The sequence below is a fragment of the Heliangelus exortis genome, chromosome 31, assembly GCF_036169615.1.
Source record: "Heliangelus exortis chromosome 31, bHelExo1.hap1, whole genome shotgun sequence".
NCBI lineage: Eukaryota > Metazoa > Chordata > Aves > Apodiformes > Trochilidae > Heliangelus > Heliangelus exortis.
This window is the reverse complement of record NC_092452.1, coordinates 337034-358763: the sequence shown is the minus strand read 5'-3', so window position 1 is coordinate 358763 and position 21730 is coordinate 337034. Positions and strand designations below refer to the sequence as shown.

Genomic DNA, 21730 nt, shown 5'->3' with positions numbered 1-21730 from the left:
AGTGTCCCCTATCCCATTGTCCCCCTATCCCAGTGTCCCCTATCCCAGTGTCCCCTATCCCAGTGTCCCCCTATCCCATTGTCCCCCTGTCCCATTGTCCCCCTATCCCAGTGTCCCCCTATCCCATTGTCCCCCTGTCCCATTGTCCCCCTGTCCCATTGTCCCCCTGTCCCATTGTCCCCCTATCCCATTGTCCCCCTGTCCCACTGTCCCCTGTCCCATTGTCCCCCTATCCCATTGTCCCCCTGTCCCATTGTCCCCCTATCCCATTGTCCCACTGTCCCCTGTCCCACTGTCCCCTGTCCCATTGTCCCCCTGTCCCATTGTCCCCTGTCCCATTGTCCCCCTATCCCAGTGTCCCCTATCCCATTGTCCCCCTATCCCATTGTCCCCTGTCCCATTGTCCCCTGTCCCATTGTCCCCCCGTCCCCACGATCCCCAGGGGGTGTGTTAAGCCCCGCCCCCTTTCCCTAAACCCCGCCCCTTATCTAAGCCCCGCCTCATTTCCACAAGCCCCGCCCACCCCCCGTGGGCCGCAGCGCCGTTACCTCCCGCCAAACCTCGCGAGAGTCTCGCGCGTGGGGAGCGGGAGTGTGAGGGGAGGGGAGGGAGGGCGAGGGGGCGGGGCTTGGGGAGGAGGCGGGAGCAGCGCGAGGCAGCCAGCGCGAGGCCCCGGCGGCGGCGCGGCCCGGCCCGGCCCGGCCCGGCCCTCCCTCAGGTAACACCGGGACCGCCCGGGGCTACGAAACCGCCCCCCCCCTCCCTCCCCCGGCGAGGAGAAGGCGGTGGTGGTGAGGGAGCCCCGGGAGGGTAAAGAGATTTGTAGGCGGCGGGACTGGGGGGGAGGGGGGAACGCGGGGAGCTCCGTTGGGTCCCTCACAACCAGCCCCCCCTCCCCCTCCCAACTCTCCCCGAGTTTTCGTGAAGGCAGCCCCACTGCCAAACCCCGCCCTTTCGCTGATTGGCGGCGCCTCCCGACCAATCGTCTCGCTGCCAGGCGCGGAGCGGCAGCAGGCGCAGCCAATAGGAGCGCAGAGGAGGGGGCGCGGTGCTGATAAGCCCCGCCCCGAGGGGGTGGAGCTGATGCAGGCAGCGAGGGGCCCGGGCGGTGCCTGAGGGGGAAGCCCGGAGGCGACGTAGTGGGGGGGGGGGTGGGGGAATGGACCCCGGGAAATGAGGGGATTTCGGGAAGGTCAGTGGGGTACAGGGGGTCAAGGGTATTGGGGAGGGTCCCAAGTGAGGGAAACCCGGGGTGATGGGTGGGTTTGGGGTGGAAATATGGGAGGGTATGGGGTGCCAGGAGTATGGAGAGGACTCTGAAGTGGGGGCCCTGGGGAGTATGAGGGGGCTTGAGGGGTTGTGGATAGGGGGTGAGTGTCTGGAAGGGGTCTTGGGGGTTTGTAAATATGGGGAGGGGGGTTAAGGGGATGAGGGGGTCTTGCAATGGGAGGCTGAAGAGAAAACTTTGGAGAGGTTTGGTGGAGTCTTGAGGGGCAGTGGAGGGGGCAGGGGAAGGTGAGAGGAGTTGTGGAGGTTTTTGGAGGCTGTAGATCCAGGAGGTTCTTCGGGGGACCTTGCAGTGAGGTGTCTGGGGGGATCCTTGTGGGGACCCTCTTGAGGTGCTGGGGGTGCCCCTTTATTTGGGCCTCTGTCCCCTGCTGGGTGCAGTGTCCCAGGGCTTAGGGTGGTGACTCTTTTGGAGCAGCTGGAGGGGATCCAGGCCTGTGTGTGGGGGACCCCCAGGCACAAACAGATGTAGAAAGGACCTCGTGGGGCTGTAGGTGCCTGTGGGGGAGGTGGGGAGCAAGGTGTAGGCTGGGGGGGGTCCCGGGGTGCTCAGGGACTCCCACAGCACTCAGTAAAGGAAAACATCCAAACAGCAGGAAATTAGAGAATTAAATAGTTTCATCCCTGGCCTTGAAGCAGCAGTTAGTTCTGGCAGGGGGATTTTGAGAGCTCCAAGTTCTGCGAGCTTGTTGAAGCAGTGAGGTTCTCACCGTGCACTTGCTCGTCTGGCTCCAAGAAATCTGTTGCTGCTCAAGCTTGGCTCACCTCTCCAAGCTGTCCTGTTCCTCCTGCCAGGAATCTTAGGACAGAGCCCCTCAACCTCACGGAGAGAGATGGGTTGGCTCAGGGGTGAGCTGAAACGTGCCTGACAACAAAACCTCCTTGTTCTGCTCAGCTTTTTCCCCGTTGTGCTCTTTCTGCCTCTTACTTTGTGGCCTCTTGCTCACTGTTGTTACCTTTCTTCATGAAGTTAGCACTTCTTTTCCTTGCTCAGGTCCCTGGAAAAGCAACATTTTCAGTGTGACTTCCAGGAGTGCCACACAAAAGTGTCACTGAGACTTCAGTCAGTTTCCCAGTTTATTTATTTCACCTCACTGCTCTCTTGGGCAGGGACTTGTCTCCTGCCAGGCACTGTCTGAAGGGTTGTCTGCTTTAAAACAGCTTTTAAAACAGGTGTCACTAAAATGCAGTCATTTCTGGAGGGGAATTCAGCAATTCTCAACAATATTGGACGTGTTGGATTTTTTCTTTTATGATTTGGTTTCTTTTTTCAGTGGAAACCAAGGACGTGGAGGTGAAGGTGGCGGGAGGTGGTTTCAGCACTGGGGTTAACATCTTTGCTCCTCGTTTCCTTCAAGTGAGAGCTCATATTCACCTTCTGTGACCCAACCAGGGTAATTACCCTTGCCAACTCTAATCACTTCATGAGCTGGGGGGGCACTGGAGTGATTCTTTGCTCTCAAAAAAGGTTCAAGAGGGGGAGAAAGGGATCCTTGTCAACCCGTGAGGTTTCTCGCCGTTACCTGTGGCCGGGATGGTCTGTGCTCAGAGGAGCATTTTATTTCTGCTCCTCGAAGTTGGATGGGAACTGAGGGACTGTTTTAGGAGCTGATAAACCTTGGGAGGGTGTTGAGGCAGCCATGATTTTCCTTCCTTGCCTGCCAGTCCTTTGGTTCTACCCAACTGCAGCATGTTAAACACTTCCTCTCCCTTTTGGCGCTTCCCTGTCAACTAACTGTAAAAAAAAAAAGGCTCATGGCCACCTCAGTTACCACTGAGCTCAACTAGGCATCAAGTTATTTTAATCTTTCCTTGTAAATCAATCCCTCCAGCTCCTTAACTCTATTTTTCCTGAATCCCTTCCAATTTGCCAATATCCTTTTGGTACCAGATTGCTGGGAGTTGGATGTGGGGTGGAGCTGGACTTTCCCTTTCTTGCTCTGTGTCTCCTTGGATTATAAAAAAGGGGGAAAGTTTTTTTGGCAAAGATGTAAAACCTTCCATTTGTAACTTGTCTTTCACTCTAACTTAACTTTCCCTGGTATTTCTGACATTAATTTTTACTCTTCTTGCTCACATTTCTGTTTTCTCAAAGTTCTGTACTTCCCAGTCTTCTCCGCGTATTTAGTCCTCTGGTTTTTTTTCTTTCTGTGTGTGATTTATGAAGTTGTCGGTTGAAAATGAACTTGTTGAGTCTTTTTGTGCCCTTCTAGAAGACTCTCAACTCCCCTTGGTAGGTTGCAAGTGTTTTTCACTCTTTTTGAGCTGCTTCCTGGGGCTGCTGCAAGTCTGGAGTTAACTTGGAATCCAGGAAGGTGACGGGGATGTGGAGGAAGAGGGCAAGAATGAGAAGATGTGGCTTCAAAAAAAAAACCAAAAACCTCCCAAAACCCCTTAATTTATTCCCATCTTTTCCAAAACCCCTTGGAGCCTGAGTGGAGGAGATTCTGGCTCTGGAGGATGTTCTCAGGATTTGAGTTTGTGGTGTGGAGCAGGCAGGAGCTTTCCCTTCCCCGCTTTGGGAAGGTGGAGAAGCGCGAGCAGGGACGGTTGTGAGGAAGAGACCAGATCCTCTTTCCATCCTCCTCCACCCACTTTGCAGGGCTCCAGGTGATGAACCAGAGCTCCTCTGGGGGTGAGGTGGTGAGGACTGGGGTAGCCTGGACACATCCTTTGCTCGCTGCCTCTTGGTGCTGGAAACATTTTGAAAACAGCAAGGGCGCTCTGCTCCTGGCAGCCCTCCTGGGGCATGTGGTGGTTTTTTTTTGCAGCAGAGGATCTCTGGGTTGGATTTTTTTTTTTTTTTTTGGACTCATTTGCTGCTGCATCACATGGGATGCTTTTTTCACATTCTGTTTTACTTATCTTTCTGACTTTTCTTGAGGCTTTTTTTTTTTTTTTTTTTTGAGGATTGAGGCCAGATTGCCAAACCCGCTCTTCCCCCAGGCACTTCGCACCCAACTCCTGAGTTGTTTTGAGAAGAAGCCCTGGGAGAAAGCATTCTTTCTGGTTCCAGACCTTCAGCATTGGAGACCTGTTGCTTCCTGCAACCTTCTTAATTTTTTTACCTCCCTTTTAAATCCTGTTTTCTTGGGTTTGGTTTCAAGGAACTCGTAACACGCTGGGTGTGAGCACCGCCGGCCCCAGGGAGCAGAAAAGTGAGCACAGGTTCCCCCCAGGGGAGCAGAAGTGGTTTGTTTGGTGGGAAGGTGTGTGGGAAGCTGCTTATAGAGACTAAAAAGCACATTTCTAGCAGGAGTTTGAGGCTGGCTGAGCTGTTTCTGTCCCCCCAACCCTCCTCAGAGCCCTGCAGGGGCAGCTGTCACCGAGAGCAGAGATGTTGGGGACACCAGGAGGTCCTGACAGCCCTTGGAGGTGCTGGGATCCATCCAGGTTCCTCCTGCTTGATGTTCATGCACTCAGGGTTTATTTTTCCTCTTTGGAGCTGGTATTTACAGTGTGTTTTGCTGCAATTAGTCTTGGCTGGCGGGAGTTTGGCTTAATTGCTTCTCTGGAGCTCAATTTCATCATCTTCCAAGAGCTTCTTCGTGGGGTTTTTGGGGTGGTTTGGGTTTGAAGCACCCAAACCACCTCCCAACCCCCTGTGGTTGTTGAAAACCTAATTTTAATCCTGGCTAATTATTTCATGGAGCTGGATTTGTCCGGGGTGAATTTTCCTCCCTCCCCATCTTCTTTTTTTTTGTTTTTTTTTCTTTTTTTTTTAATTTTTTGGGGGGTTTTTTTTGAAAGCTGGGCCGAATTGTCCAGGGTGAATTTTCCTCCCTCCCCACCTTCTTTTTTTTTTCTTTTTTTTTAAATTTTTTGGGTTTTTTTTTTTGAAAGCTGGGCTGAATTATCCGGGGTGAACTTCCCTCCCTCCCCACCTTTTTTTTTTTTTTTTTTTTTTAATTTTTTGGGGGTTTTTTCCTGCTCCACACCGCAGCAGGAGCTGGGGACAAGCGCAGAGCCCAACTCCCAGGCCACAGCAGCCATTTAGTGAGTTTTACCCGAGATAAAAAACGCCTCTGGCTGCCGGGGAGCAGCCTGGGGATTGCAAAGGGCTCTGCCTGGAGCCTGGAATGCCGGAGCTGCTGTCCCACCCTGGAGCCAGAGGAGAAAAGCAGCGCTGGAGCTGCGGTGCCAACCCCGTTGCAAGCTGGTTCATGAATAAACAAAGCTGGTCCGGGCACCCCTCTGCAGAGCCAGCCTGGCTTCCCTGCTCCAAACCTCAAGGAGGAGCTGAACCAAGAGGCGTTTTCCTCTTTCTACCCCCTCCTCCCCGAAAAAAAAAAAAAAAGTTCGAACTCCTCGGGTATGAAACTCGTGTTGGGCAGGAGTTCAAAATGTGTAAAGCTGCAGAGTTCGCCACTTCCCTGCCTTTTGCTCTTGCACAGTTCTTTTTTTCTCTCTTTTTTTTTTTTTTTTTTAAGCTTAAGGAGAATGTTTGCAGCCCTGGCTGGCAGAGACCTCACTCTGAATACCATTGTTACTATTTAAAAGAATAATAATAATAATAAAAAAAGCAGTCCCTCACCGAGCGCGGTGTGAGAAGGACTTGGCGAGACGGGGACTTGGCAGGGGTAGGGAGCAAGCAGTGCCCAAACGAGCATATTTATACCTGTGTAACCATTCTGAGCTGACTTACACCCTCCAAGCCTTTCCAAAGTTGTGTAAAACAGCCTCGGAGCAGAGCAAGGCTTTTGGGTTTTCTGCCAAAAAGCTCTTGGTGGTGCTGAGTCTGCTGAGAAAGAAGGGAACAAATCTTCCCATCCCCGGGCGGGTGATGCTCTCAAGTTATTTAAAAGTGTTGTGGTTTCCAACAGATCCTTTCTTCCAGCTGCTCCTGTCCACAGCTGAAGGTGCTGGAAACCCTTGGAAGTTCTGACAGTGAGGTTGACCTGCTTGCTGGTGAGCTTGAAGTAGCTTGAAATAGCTTGGAGTTTGGGGAGGGAAAGCTTTGCCAATTCATCTCCTTGCAGTGAAACTTGAAGTTCTGCTCTTCTCCTTGCAGCAGGGCCTTGGCAGCCCCTCAGGGGTTGTTCTTCCCCTGGTCCTGTGGTAGGAAGATTTTTCTTGGAGCATTGGGGCAGAGGGACATGAGATTCACAAGCAGCTCTCCCAGAGTTCACTGTTGGGTCCTGAAAATCTGAAGGCAGAGACTTAGCAGGGGGGTGAAAACAAGGCTGGGGAAGTTTTATCTACAACCTGAGTTGGATTTAGAGGTCTTTAGATGGCAGAGTGCACTGTTAGAAACCTGGAGGCTTGCTCCTCAGCCAGGGCCTCGTTCTGCAGGAGCCACGTGCAAAGCAAATGAAGGAAATGTGATTTTTATTTTTTAATTTTTTTTTTTTTTTTAGCACAACCCTGGGCGTATTGGCAGCGTTTTCATGAGCTGCTACATTACATTTTCTGGTGGAGGTGGTGAGAAACTTCCTGAGGGCTGCTCATTCCTCTTCCACGGGGATGTTTTCCCTCTTTTCCTTTCATACCCTTTAGATTTCTTTTTGGAAAACTCTTCTTTTTAATGCACCTCAGAGTGCCTGGTTGGGTGATCCACGTTTAGGGTCCTGCATCCTTCACCAGTGCAAGGGTTCACAGCCTGAGTTATGTCAGCTGAAGTGGAAAATCATTGCTTTGTTCCCCACAATCACTCTGCAGGCAGAATGCACTCCCAGTTAAACAATTCACCATAATGACCTGGATTTCCAAGGTGTTGTTTCTATCCAGAATATTTCTTGCTCCCCTCTGATGCTTTTTTTTTTTTTTGGTTGTTTTGTGTTTTTTTTTTTTTAAACCTTGCATCTCAAATAACGAAGCTGTAAAACCTCTGTGCCTTTGGCAAGGTGAAATGTATAAAAAAATGCTCACACATGATGTAAATAATAACAGGTGGGACAAAATATTTTTCCTTTATGACCATCTGAAAGTGCAGGAGTGTTGTGCCTTGTCCCTTGTCCCACTGGGGCTGTTCAGTTGATTTTAATTCACTGACAAGAGTTTTATCCATTGGTTTTTATGCATTGGTTGTTGCTTACACAAGAGCCTCTCTTGTTCTCCACGGAGCCTCAGCTTTAATTCTTCCTTTAAACTTAAAAAAAGGCCTTAAAAGACTTTAATTTTTCCTTTAATTTAGCTCGATCAGCTACGTGCAGTTTGCTGGGGCAAAGCCAGTGAGGGGAGAGGATTTCTAAAGAGATGAAAAATAACATTAAAAAGATGGACTAGCAGGAGGAGCTTCATCTAGGTTGGTCCTTTTTAAAACCTGGTTTTACATGGGTTGGTTTCTTGGCCCTCTCAGGACGTGGATGCTTGGACTTGATGATCTTAGGGGTCTTTTCCAACCTTAAAGATGCTGGGTGGGTGCTCCCACCCAACACAAACATCTCAGTGCTGCCAGGGAGCTCTCAGGCTCTGCCCACTGCTGGGGTCTTGGAGTTTGGTGCCTCTTTTGTGTCCCTTGGGAAATACCTTGGGGACATCCCACAGATTCCATCTTTCCTCCAGGAATTGGGAGGGAAAACGCAAGTTTAGCACACAAAGAATTTTTTGGAGATGGTCTTTCCTCCATCTTCTCTCCTGGAGAAGCTGCTGACTTGCTGCTTTATGTTGGATTTTCTACCCTTTGGCCAGATGCCTTCTCATGGCAGAAACCTGATCCTTGGCACCTACCTAGAGCACCCTTGCTGCCTCTCAGGAGCATTTTGCCAACGTGCTGCTTGGAGTAAGTATTGGAAGAGCAGCAGCTTCTTCTCTTTCAGGAATCTGACCCTCAGAGGAGGATCACAGAATCTGAAAATGTCAGGTTGGAGGGGACCTCAAGGATCATCTAGGATGTGTGCCCTGAAACCTGACTTCCTCAGCAACACCTGAGAAGGCCTCTGCACACAGGTGTCCCTCAGGACCTCCTGAAGTGTTGGGACCAGCTCTAATGTCTTTATTGATGATTTAGATGAGGGGATTGAGTCCCTCATCAGCAAATTCTCAGGTGACACCAAGCTGGGGGGGAGTGTGGATCAGCTGGAAGGCAGGAGGGCTCTGCAGAGGGACCTGGACAGACTGGAGAGTTGGGCTGATCCCAATGGGATGAGGTTCAACACAACAACCCCATGGGGAGCTCCAGGCTGGGCACAGAGTGGCAGAAAGGGACCTGGGATTGCCAGGAAGGTGACCAGGAGCCAGCAGTGTGCCCAGGTGGCCAAGAAGGCCAAGGGCATCCTGGGCTGGCTCAGGAACAGGCCCTGAGGTGATGCTGGGTGACAGCTGTGTCCACTCTGCCACCACAACTCATCTCCAGTCCCCTTCCCCATCGTCATTCCATCCTGTCCTCTTGTTCCTTGGGATGCTCTTGGGGACAGGGGGGGGGACACACAAAGGGAACCCTGAGCTCATTTTTGTCCCCAAGGCTGAGGAGACCCTCAGAAAGCCCCATGGAGACCCCTCCTCAAAGGGGTGAGGTGGGGGGAACACCCCAGAACAGGACCCCCCCCCCCCCAAAAGTAGTGACACCCCAAAGGAGCCACAGCACCACTGGGGCCCTTCCCTGACCCCCCCTCTTCCCCCAAGGGGTTTGGGGACCCCCTCCCTCCATCTCTATGAAGCCCCCCCCCCTCCATGGGGCAGCCCCCCAGGACCACTCCCCCTGCCCCCCGGTGGGCAGCAGTTGTGTCCCCCATGTCCCAGGGGGGGATCCTCTCCCACAGCTGGGAACTCTTGGGACTTTGCTTTCACCCTGGGCTGGAGGATAACTCCTGGAGCTTTACTGCCAACCAGTTCCTTGCCAGTATTCCACTTTATACACTTGGGTTTTGCTTTATCAAGCTGAGAAGGGATGAGGGAGGGTGTTAAAACCTCCAAAGCAGATTTTACAGCCTCAGCTTTTGGCCTGCTTGCCCAGGTGACAATTTTAAGCTGTCTTGTAGCCTTTTGGTTCCCAAGCCAACGTTCACACTTCTGCCCTTGCTCCCCAAAATAACTTTAAAAGTCAAAGCTTAGGAGTAGCAGGAGCCTGGTGTGTTTTCAGCCAGCTTGGTGGTGGCCTCTCCTTGGAAAACTTCACATCTTTCTCAGTGCCTCTGGGTGGTAAATCCTTGGAGATCAGGGTGGTAAATCTTTGGGGATCTGAGTGGTTAAACTTTGGGGATCTGGCTGGTAAATCTTTGGGGATCTGGGTGGTAAATCTTTGGGGATCAGGGTGGTAAAACTTTGGGGCTCTGAGTGGTAAATCTTTGGGACTCTGGCTGGTAAATCCTTGGAGATCAGGGTGGTAAATCTTTGGGGCTCTGGGTGGTAAAACTTTGGGGATCTGGGTGGTAAATCTTTGGGGATCTGGCTGGTAAATCTTTGGGGCTCTGGGCACCCAGAGGTGCAGAACAAGCTCTGTTCCCAAGTCCCTGGTTCAGTTTGAGGTTCAGCAGGTGCCAAACTGACCTTGGCAGAGCCCATCAGGGCAGGTTGGGCACCTTTGGAGAGCAAACCCTTGATGTTCAAGTGACTTGTGGGGTTTTTGGGGGGGAGATGATTTTTAAGGAGGAACTTGACCCTTTTGGTTTTGTGCTGAATTGTGGTGCTCAGAACCATGGCTGTGCCGGGGGGGTTGATCCAGGGCAGCACAGGGGGTGCTGACACTGAACCCCAGCTCAGTGCTGATGGAGCTCTGGGTTCCCTTCCATGGGTTTTGACCCTGCTGATCCCAACCTCCTCAAACCCCGGGGTCAGGAAGCTGGAGGCAGAGAGCTGTTCAGGACTGCCCTTTGGAAAAGAATAAAAGAGCCTTTCCTGGAACAGTCTCAAGGCAGCAGAATGTTTCCTTCCTTGCATTTTAGTGGGAAATCTCTGACTATTTTTGAGAGCTTGGGGGCAGTGCCTGAGACTTCCTTCTCCTTCTTCCTCAGTCTCCTGCTTACCCCCCCAAAAAAAGCAGTTTGGTTTCTTTCTTTTTTTTTTTTTTTTTTTTTTTTGATTGCAACCAACCTCTCTTTCCCTTCTCCCAGTGGCAATTACAGCTTCTGTCTCCAGCCTGCCTGCAATCTTGTATATTCTCCTGCAGCAAGATGTATGCCACAGCCCCAGATTCTGCTCAGCCATCCATAATAATCTCGTTTATTGTGGTTTTATCTCTCCTTCCCTCTAACCGTGTGTACTGCCTGTCCTTGGGGCTTGCTCTAGTGTCTTGAGCACCATTTGGGTTTGAATGGGCTTGTTTGTATTGCAGCTCGGGCTGTTAATGCTCTTGGCATGGCTCCCAGGTCTCAACAAAGTTACCCAAATTGATCTGGGATGGCCTTGCGACTCATTAGTCTCTGAGAATTAATCCCATGCAGGGCTGGCTGTAAAAAAAAAAGTTAACTCCTAGCTGGGATTTTACCTTTTACATTGAACTGGGACACCAGAAGTGGAAGAGCAGTGAGGAGCTGAGTGGTTTGATCAAGGAGAAAGCAAACTTTATGGTAGTGCCCCGTGCTCATCCCTTCTGGGGGAAGAGTTCCTTCTCTTTTTGGGGGGAAAGTTTTATTTTGGGGGGCAATATTCAAACAGCAGCCTTGGGATTCTGCACTGACAATCTTCTCCTCCAGGCAGCTCCCTTGGTGTGTCCTTTCTCTTGATGTCCCCATCTCTGGCAGTTTTCTTTCTTCTAACTCATTTTGTTCTTCATCCAGGTCTTCCCAGGCCAGTAAATCTTAGCAGAGAGAGAGAGAGAGAGACTTCTGTCAGCAGAGCCTGCAGTTTGCTTTTGTTTTCTGTTCTTCTCCAAGTCTATTTTTAGGAGGTGGCTCTGCAGCTCTTCTGGTTTGGCTCCATGGTTGGTGCAACCTCTAAGCTTTCATTTTGTGGTCGTATTAACATGAAGTTTATCCTTGTGATTGATGGGATGGAACCAGAAATGGGCCTTCTACTGGGATCCCAGTAAACCTGCTGGTGCTGGAGAAGGGGGGAGCTTGTGCTGGCAGACTGGCAGCAGGACAATTTCTTTTGATTTCACCCAAGCACTCGTTGGGATCCTGAGTATTCCAGCTTGCCCTGCAGATCCAGGAGCCTTGGGCAGAGACATTCCTGCCATAACAATAGTGACATGCAAGGACAACAATAGAGCCTTATTTTTAGAGCATTTTTCATACCAACTCAAGCCCCCAACCTCCAGCAGAGTTAATGACTGGGGAGTTTCTTCCAGCTTAAGGCTAAACTGGGTTTGTTTGGTGTTTTGGTTTTTTTTTTTTTTTGAGATTTCACAGAATGTCAGGGGTTGGAAGGGACCTCAGCAGAGTCCAACCCCCCAACCAGGGCAGGAACACCTCTAGCAAGTTGTCCAGGAGGGCTTGGAATGTCTCCAGAGAAGACAACCCCAGTGATTTGAGGTGATCCAGGAAAAAACCAAAGTGCTTTCCAGTTGGTGGGAGGGATGAGGAGCCCAGTGGTGGGTGCAGACATCAGAGCACCCCCAGAAGCAGGGGAGGATCCTTCAGAGAGGCCACGGGGCCATCAGATCTCCTCCTCCCTGCTGTGGTTGCTCGTGACTTTCCCAACCCAGCAGAGCCATGACTCAGAGTGACAAACCTTGGCTGGAGGCTGCTGCCAGACCTCAGCTGCTTGTCAGTGATTCAGCTGGAGTCTGGCCCTAAAAAACCCTCCTGAACACCCAAACCTCCACGTTCTGCTGGTACCTGGGTCTTGGCCTGTGCTGGCACCACTAGGGTGTGGGCATTTGGAGTTCTCTGAAAGTCTTCTTGTGGCCTCTAACACTGAAGAAAATGAAGGAGCTGAGTGTGACCCTTTCTGTGGCATCAAGATGCTGCCAACCCAACTCATGCCTTGTCCTGTGCCTGCAGGCAGCCCTCTGAATCTCTCTTTCCTCTGGAAAGCTGAGAACACGTTGGAGAGGATCCAGAAATGCCCAGTGTGCTTTGGAAAACCTCTCTCCTGCTTCTCCTGCCTCTTCCCCAAACTCTTTTCCAAATGGAAGTTTTTCTGAGATGGGTTCCATGAGGTGCCAACACACATCCTGGGGGAAATCCTTTTCAGGAAGGCTGGTCTTTCATTGCTGTTGTTGATGCATGTAATGTGTCTAATTCCTTTTCAGGGAGTTAAAATATTACCCCTAGGTGTCTGTCTAGACTAGGATAACAGGCTTTGGTTTTTTCTTAATGGGTTAGTTAACATGCTTTGGGACCACTTGAGTTTATGGACTGATTTACCAGGGGGAACAAGTAGCATATGGTCTGCCTTTAATATCTGCAGGAAGAATTCAACTTTGAAAGAAGTGGAAATCCTGATTACTGAGGGAAGCAGAACCACCTTATCCCCAGCCCAGTGGCCCAGCCAAGTTCTTCATCATAAACAGGGGAGCTGGTGGGGCATCTCAGTTCTTCTGGATGGGAAGGTTTGGCTTTCCTTGGATACTTGCAGCCTTTGCTAGCTCTTGCAAGTACCCAGAGCCACCCAGGTGGCTAAAAATCTCCATTTTATTTCAATTTTACTTAAAGGTGACAGCATCATCCTGTCTGTATGTGAACCTGAGCATCCTCTCTAGGACTTCCCACCTATGTTGTGTGTCAATGCTAATTTGATTAGCATTGCTCACCAAATTATGAATGCTAATTTGATAGCTGTATTTGTTTTGAGGGGTTTTCTTCTTTAATTCCTTTGACTCCTCACCAGGGAGTTCTTCCAGCAAGTTTCAGGTGGGTCTGCTGACTGAATTATTTATTAAGCAATCTGCAGCTTCCTTGCTGTATTGCACCCAAAATTGATGTGGTGTCTGCACCACCACGTTCACACTCTTGACTCAGATTTTCCAAAGCCTCCAAGTCATGGAGCTTGTCTCCAGTTCTTCTTTCATCAGACCAATAATCATCTTCAAAACAAAATCTTGTCATTCTTTTGAATTCTCACTCAAGAAGTTGCCCCAAATGCTCCCTGGTTTGCAGAACAGCCCCACAACTCCTGGCAGCCCAGTGTCCTGCTGGGCTCTGAGCCACCCTGCATGATGTTTCTCATTTATTTCTGTGTCAGAAGTAGGAAGAGGCCACGTCCCCAGCAAAAAAAGGACAAAGTTAAGCTCAAGAAGAGGTCCCCAGCTCTGTCACCCCTGGCTGGGCAGTGCTGGAGAAAGGGAGAAGTGTCCCTCTTGTCCTGGCTTTGCAAACATAGGATCCTGGAATGGAAGGGACCTTTAAGATCATCCAGGTGAGGTGGACACCATCCAGGTGTCCCTGCTCATGGCAGGGGAGGGCTTGGAACTGGAAGATCTTAAAGGTTTCTTCCAGCCCTGAAAATTCTGAGTCTCTGAGCAGCACAGCACCCACTGGAGGCTGCTGCCAGGCACGGCTGGGGGGGTGACTTCTCTTCAGTTATTTGCATGAGTTAACCCAGGCAGGAGAGTGGAAAAAAACCCACCCAGGCTTGGGGAGCAGAGTCTGTTTTGGTTGAAAATGTCTTCCCAGTTCTCTGTCAGGCAGCAGCTGCTTGTCAGGTCTGTGCTGACAGAACTTTGTGGCACGCTTCAGTAATCTGTCTGCATTTTTTTTCCCTTTCCCCTTGCTGTTTCCAACATGCTCAAAATCATCAAAAGGGTGAAATACTGTCCCGTGCCTGCAGGAAGAGGAATGAGAGTGTAGTCCCAGCATCCAATCATCTGCTTATTCTGCCTGTTCTTAAGAATGGAATTTATTGGAGCAATTTATCCTGCCTAAATGTGATATAAATTTCAGCACGTGTATGTACATACCACTCATATTCGGGAGTGAACGAGCAGCTAAATCTTCCTTTAAAGAATGAGTGAATCCTCCTGATGCTTTGCAAGATCAAACAAACCAAGGGTTTGGGGTTTGGTTGTGGGTTTTTTTTTTTTTATTTTGCAGCATGTTGGTCCCAGTTTTTTCTTTATTTTAATAGAGCTGCTTGTTATGCTATCAGGAGTAGCTGGCAGGCAGCCTGGAATGCCATTGGGTTTTTTGGGTTTGTTTCCCTGCTCTCCATTTCCAGTTAGTGGTATCAAAGCCCCGGGTGTGACAGCTGATCCAGTTCTTTAATTTCTCAAATAGCTTTTTATATGCAGAGGAAGCATAAATACTGAGGGTAGAGAGACCCTGAAGTTGAAGTGACAGCATTAAGGACAGAGCTCTGACCTGTGTTAATTAAAAAAGCAGAGGCTTGGCTGCCCTGGGAAACACAGCTCTCTCCCTCCGGAATAATTTAAGTGTAAGATTTGTTTGCTGCTGAAAAAAAACCACAACCCCAGCCTCATCCCACACAACCCACTTGAAATGGAGGAGGGTGATTGGAGCAATTCTTAAACACTCCCAGCCCTGAGCTGCCCGGGACACCAAGGGACATCACCACTGTCCTTTCAAGTCTGGTGACTTTGCTGCTGTTCTTCCCCTGGAGCTGCTCAGTTGCTTGACAGCTGCTAAATCATAGAATCACAGCTTGGGTTGGGTTGGAAAGGACCTTGAAGTTCCAACCCCCTGGATGGGCAGGGACACTTCCCACTAAATGCAGTGCTGGTCTGGCAGAGGACTTGGGTTTTGGGGTTTCTTGGAGAACAAAGTGTCCAAGCTGATGCTCTGGGGTCCACCTGTAGATCAGGTCCCCAGCCCACTCGGCTGGGAGGGCTCTGGTGCAGCCACTGTCCTGGTTTGGGCCAGGATAAAGGTGATTTTCTGTCTTGTACTTTTGCTTTTAGCTCAGTCTCTTGTAAGCAGCTGCACTTGCTGAAATTAACAGCAAGTTTCTCAGACAGTGTGTGCTCCTAGGACTGATAACACTGATGTTTAGAGTTACTGCTGGAGACTGCTGTGCAGAGCCAAGGACACTGCTCAGCTCTGAGGAACATTTTACCCTCCAGAAGGAATAAAGAGGTCCCACCTGCAGCCTCCTCTGGGGAGGAACAGACAAGAGAGATGCCAGAATTGACCAAACAGAGAATTCCATCCCATATACGTCATCCTCAGGATAAATTTGAGGGATCATGAGGGCCAAGCCAGATTTCCTGCTTCCTGCTTCCAGCTTCCTGCCCTTCCTGCCCTTCCTGCTTCCCTTCCTTCCCCTGGCATCCTGGAAGGATTCCATCCCTTCCTCTTCCTGTGCTCCTGATCCCTGCCAGCCCATATCTGTGTGTTCCTGCCTCCAGCTCCCAACTGCTCCCAAAATTCCAGCCTGGATTTTCCCAGGGCTGCCCTGCAGCCTCGGGGGTGACCTGAGAGCTATTGGGAGAAGAAGGGGGAAGGAATGTGGTATCCATTTTCCTGTATATTTGTATATATTTAGTAATTTTTCCTATTTATCATTCCTGTTTCATTAAAGCTGTGTAGTTCAGTTCCCAACCCATCAGTCTCTCTCCCTTATTCTCTCTCCTTTCTTATCAGGGAGGAGAGAGATTAATAGAGAGAATCTGGTACTCAGTTTAATTGCCAGGCCAGGGTTAAACCCTGACAGCCACCCACTTGGCTGCCCCCTGCCAAGGTGGCACAAAAGCCCTGAGCCCCCAGGACTGCAGAGTTGTGCCCCTGGCTGTGGGTAGGTCACTAATTTGTCAGAGTTTGGCTAAATAGGGATGAAGGAATCTGGAGCTGATGACTCCTGCGTCTGCTCCGTGGAGACCGCAGCTCCTGGAGCCCCTGGGTGTGCTGGGAGACCCTTGTGTCTTGGGCAAGGAAGACTTTTGGGAAGGGAAAAAACACAGTCCAAGGTGCCCAAGACAGCAAATGTTGGCTTTTATTTGACCTGTGTCCTTAGGTCATCATTCTTAGCAACCACCAGGTGATGGGAAAATAACTCCAGCAGTCATCAAGTTGATGTTTCCTTTGTGTCTGACCCAATTCCTCTGATTTTTCTTGCAGGAGGAGTAGCAGTTGAGCTGCTGGGGGTGGGTGATGAAGTACCAGGCCCTCTGGCTTGACTCCTTCAGAGCTGCAGCTCTTTGTGCAGCTCCTGGGAAGGTTTAGGTGTGATAATTTTGGACCTCAAGTGATTAAAAAAAGCCCATCTAATCAGTTTTGTGCTTCTCTTCCTTGCAGTGTCAGGGAATTGATCTGAGCAGTGGTTTGGTATGACAAGAAGGTTTTGACCTCCTCATCCTGCCTTGCTAGAGACAACTTTTGCACATGAAAACTTGGTGAGGAAGCCTGGGACCTCTCTGTGCCTCCAGGGGAAATCACAACAGGGGTGAGGCTGCAGCAGATGGGTGTAAGTCAGCAGCTTCAGGGCCTGCAGGAGATTCCTCTTGGAGGATCACTTGGCTGTGGAGAGAGGGAGGGGAGGTCCCTGTTTGTTTAGCAGGCAGAAGCAATTTCTTGAGTTGCCAGCTTGGGTGGAAGTTCAGAAGGATGGCACAAAGGAGTTCATGTCCTCACTCAGAGTCACCTTGCCCCCATGTCACCTCCAGGGCTTTAATTTCTTGACACCAAACTGCTGTCATCTCCTGCCATCCCCCCTTCCAGTAAGCCCCAGCTCACTCCTGGGAGGCTTTTTGTTTTTTGGAGGGGCTGCCATGGTGGGTGGATGTTCCTGGACACCTTTATTACCTTGCTTCTTAAGCTTGTCTTGTGCTAGGGAGCATTTTGGCTGCTGGCCTGTTCCATTTGGGAGAGGGCTATTTATTCTTTGTGAGTAGTTGGTGTTTACATAGGCTCTGGAGTTATGCTTTAATAAATCCAAACATCTTCTGGTGGTGTGGCTGCTTCTCTCCTTTTTGTGGGAGAAGAACTGGCAGCTCTTCCCTCAGAGCTTTTGCTTCTTGCTGTTGGGAGCCCAGGGAGGGGAATTCCACCTCTTGTAGCCACTCATCTGAGCTTCAGCTGCTGTAGCACACAGTAATAGACAAAAAAAAAAAAAAAAAAAATCCTTTTTTTAATCCATATTGAGCTGTAATTGGTTTCTGTGCCTTTTTCATGAAAGCCAAGCAGGACTTTGCTGTATCCCATTGCCCTCACCCTCTGCCGCTCAGTCGCCTTCTTGGAGCCCTTTTCTCATCTACCTCCTAAAAATAACAGCTCTCCCCACCCTCTCAGGGCGTGCGTGTAGCAACTGCTGGAAATGCAGAGAAACCAACTCAAAAAGAGGCTGTTTGTGTCTTGGGGCAGGCGTTCTGGCCCCGTTCTGGTTTCATTTCTGCTCTTGGCCGGAGCGAGCTGACGCGCGGCGCCCGAGCCAAGCACTGAACTTGGAGGAAAAGATGCTGGGAGCAAACATGAACAGCCAGAACATGTTCACACACTAAACCCCCTGAAGAGACAGCATTTGCTTTATTATAGCTTTTTAAAATCCTGCTATAAAAATATCAGTGGGAGGAGGGGGGGAAACCATTATTTCTTGAATTTGAGGCGGTGGTTGGGGGGGTCACTTTATTTACTCTTATTTTTTATTAATAAGAATAGCTTCACTTGGAGCATAATAGGACTGAGTGTTTTGTTATCCTTGGCTATAATCTGTGATAAACTACCCCTGCCATCAGCCTTGTAGTTTACCCACTAGGGAGCCAGATTATTGCCTTGTAAAACGGAGCACCACTCCTATAATCCCTTAATTAATTAAATGACAAATTTTAGTTCTCTCCCATTGAAAATATAACTTGTACATAGAGAGGACGTGGATTTATGTCATCGCTGCTCGCTTGCACTTTATTTATTTTTTTTTACATACATGTATTTTTTTCCCCCCCTGTAGATTGTCACTCTCTTTGCTGCTGTCTCTGTGCTTCCCCCTGCAAGAGCTCAGGGAGGATGAGGGTGGCCGTGCCCTTCCTCCCCACCTTCCACCCCAGGGGGGGCACATTTTGTAGCTCTTTTGGATGGTCCTTTGCCAGAGATGAGCCTTGTCCCCATCTTCTTAGTCTCTTCAGGTTGGAAAAGACCTGGAAGATCACCTTAACCTAACTCTCCCAACCAGCTAAAGCTCTCTCAGCACTGTATTTCACAGGGGGTGACACAGAGATGTCCCTTGGTCTTCCAGGGAGTTATTGGTGGCCCTTGGTGGGAGGCAGGAGAACTCCTGCTCCTTTCCCACCCTCTGCTCTCACTGTCACAGTCCTGATGAGCCCTGCAGTGTGTGAAAAAATCAACTGGGCCCTCCAAACCCTTATTTAAACTCCAGCTGGATTCCTTTTCTCTTCCTTGGTCGTTGTGTCTAGGCCACCAAGAGCTCCACCTTCCCAGCCAGCACAGAGCTGATTAATTACCAGCCCTGCAAAGGGCAGCTTCTTCCCCGGATCTTTTTAATTTTTATTTTATTTCTTTGAAGCTTATTTAACAATTTCCTCTCCTTTCCCTTCAGCTCAACTTCAGCTGCATGAAATATGGGAGACGACAGGCCGTTTGTGTGCAATGCCCCTGGCTGTGGACAGGTAGGTTTACAGGATACTTTATTGTGACTGTGTTGTTGTGAATCAAAGTGGCTGTTTTATCACACAGGCAAAGAGTTTAAAGCTGGTGTTTTACGTGATCACTGGAGGTAATCAGATCAGAGGATTTTGCAGTGTGTAAATCCAGGTTATGAGCAAGTTGTGGGCACTCCCAAGTCATGAAAGCTGCCTGGCTTTGGGGGGGATTGGGGTTCTGCTGGTGGTTTTTCTCCAGGAGACCCACACAGCCCAGAGGAAAAGGTGCTGATCTCCCTGGTAATGGTTGGGAACATCACTCATCTTCCTTCAAGCTGCTTAACCAAAGGACAGAGGTTTGTTCCCCAGCAGGACAAGTTAGCTGCTGGAGCATATTCTGTGAAGCAGCTGAGAATGTGACAGGTGATGGTTTGTGTTATGTGAACCCCAAAGTCTATTTTTGGGCTTGCAAAAAAAAAAAAAAAAAAAAAGACCCAATTGTGAATGTTTTTTCCTCCACGGGCAGCATGCTGGGGTTGGGGTTGGCTGCAGAGCTCCTGGTGGCTTCCCTAAGGGAAAGCATTTTTGTTTTCAAGGACACCTTTCCATTGGGTTTGGCTTGGTTTTGGCAAAAAAACCATAACCTGGTGCTTTCCCAAAGCTCCAGCTCAGGAGCTTGGCTGGGATGAATGGGAGGATTGTGCTGGGGCTGTGTTCATGGGAGCTGTGAGAAACTGGAGTTTCTGTCCAGGGAGAACCACATTTGTTTGGGAGCATTTGAACCTCAAAATGCCTTTTGGAGGGGAAAGGAGGAAGGGGGAGAAAATGGTGGCTTTTAATTAGATATTAAGTGATGCACACACTTTGTTTTCTTGGCTGCAACCCTTGGCTGTCGGGTGCCAACCCATTATGGCTGTGAGGCATTGGGGAGCTTTAAGAGATCCCAGGGTACCCCCCCTGCCCTCCCTCTCCCAATCCTTCAGTGTATTTAGTACCCAATGCCTCTTGTGGGGCTCTCAATTGAAATTAAAAGATAATTCTGCATCCCCAGGGCATGTCCTGCGAGGCTGCCTGGGAATTCTGGGACGTGTTTATTTTTATAGCCCAGAAATAGGTCAAAAATCTCATCTGGGAACTCTCGGGGTCTTTAAAAATCCATAGTTAGGATGTCAGCTTTTTGGGCATTCCAGCACTAGTCTCATCTGCAGCATTTTCTACCTCTCTACTTGCAGGTGATCTTCCTCTCTTTTAAGCATTTTCTGTCTACTTGCAGGTGATCTTCCTCTTCTTTTTTTTTTTTTCCCCCCCCCCTTTTTTTTTTTTTTTTTTTTTTTTTTGTAGGCTGCTTTTTATCTTAAACTTCTTTGCCTGTGAAATTGTGCAAGTCATTTATAAAATGTATTAGCTGCATTTGAGCACTTAATGATGTGAGGACTTCAATCATACAACCTTAAAATCGGATTCAAACAAGCAATTAAGGCAAACAACAATGTATTTAAATTTAATCTCCCACAATCTCCCACAAATGACATATAAAGGTGGTTGCTTCCTCCTTTCGCTGTTCCAGACTGCTGCTTATGGGTAATTCTGACAATTCTTCATGTTAATATTGAAATGTTAGAATCTGGGTAATTCATACTGCTGTGATTCATGGTGATCTAACCTGACCTCGTGCACAGTTTCCTAGAACGTCCTTCAATAACTGTTCAAACCAGAGCATGTATTAAATAATGATGATCCAAGCTTGATGGAAAATATTTCCAGTGATGGAAAATTCACCACAGCCCTTGGTTAAGTTGTTCTAATAGTTAATTGCTCTCGCTGGGAAGGAAAAATTATGCCTTGTTTCCAGTCTAAACCTGTTCAGCTGCAGCTTCCAGGCTGTGGATCTTGTTAATTTTTGTTTGTTAGACAGAAGATGCTTTCTGTCAAATTTCTGATGTCTGTAGGTGTTTGCTGACCCTTCAAGTCACCCCTTAACTATCCTTTAGACTAAATACCTGGAGCTCCCAGCCTCTCCCTGGAAGTCCTAGTGGCTCACCTGTGTTCTTAATTTTTATTTTGCCCTCTACTCTGTACCTCAGCCTCACGTGGGAGCTTTTTAAGAGCCTTTCCAACTCCTGCTCACCACGAACATGCAGTGGTACCCGAGAGCCACACAGACCTGGGTGGAAGGGAAAATTTCATGTTGGGTGAGCTGTGTTTTCTGGGGCAGCAGGAGCAAAATGAGGTGGTTGTGATGAGCTGGGCAGGGGTAAAGCAGTTGGTAGGCTTTAAATAATAAAAATAAATCTGGATTTGAAGCTGGGGGGCTGGTGGTGGCCAGCAGCTGTCTCGACCTCTCAAGCACGTGCTGCATTGTTTCCCCAGCAGCTTGTGCTGCCTTTTGGCACTAAACCCTGACCCTGGACAAGCCACTGAGGATCAGCCCATCAGAAATGGCTTCGTGGTGTGGACTCACCATAAAGTGAAACCTTAATAAGGGTTGGAGAGGGCTGCACCAATTTCAATTCATTCCCTCCTTGCTGAAAGATTGAGTCCCTCATCTTCCAACACAGGGGGGAGCGGGGCAGTCGCCCCTGCCTGCTCTCCTGACCTTCCCACCTTCTGGAGGATCCAGAATTCTGAGCTTTCTGGAAGATAACCTGATTTATTTTCACCCAGGCACACAAATACACACCCAAGGGGTGCTGTGTGAGTGCTTAAAGCACGGGAAACTCTTTCCCAGCTCAGATCCAAGCAGGATTGTTGCCAGTGCAGAGACTTCCTTGCAGGATACAGCCTTTTTTTGGTTTTGTTTTGGTTTTTTGGTTTTTTTTTTTTTTTAGATTAAGATCTTTGGGTGCTTTTGCTCAGGGAAAAAAACCATTTGAACAGGAAGGTGTTGGCTCTTGAGCCCCTTTGGTTATCAGGAGCAATTTTTTTGGGATAACACCAGATCCTTTCACCATGGAGCTCCAACATCTCTGTTCCTTTCTCTCCTTTCCAAACCTTTGCTCTCATGCCCAAAAACATTGCCCATGTTTTTATCCCTACAGGCTGGGTATTTGGGGTTGTTGGTTTGGTTTTTTTTTTCTGTGGGGCTGTTTTGGTCCTGAGTCAGTTGGGATTTCTGGGTTTCACTGGCAGCCAGGA

General features: G+C 49.2%; 1 protein-coding gene across 8 annotated transcripts in view; it reads left to right on the top strand.

Annotated features, from left to right (window-relative positions):
* Positions 1 to 531: 531 nt before the first annotated feature.
* The window catches only part of ATF7 (activating transcription factor 7), a 190655-nt gene continuing 169456 nt past the window's right edge, over positions 532 to 21730 (top strand). Inside the window, exons 1-3 of one of the 8 annotated variants that reach the window (XM_071729524.1) lie at positions 628 to 718; positions 16299 to 16396; positions 18553 to 18622. In XM_071729524.1, the coding sequence (XP_071585625.1) occupies positions 18568 to 18622 (55 nt within the window). In that variant the 5' untranslated portion in view covers positions 628 to 718; positions 16299 to 16396; positions 18553 to 18567. Of the gene's footprint in view, positions 719 to 1822; positions 2137 to 9100; positions 9182 to 16298; positions 16397 to 18552; positions 18623 to 21730 lie in introns of those variants that run through there. The other 7 variants (XM_071729527.1, XM_071729523.1, XM_071729526.1 and 4 more) reach the window with 7 other exon arrangements.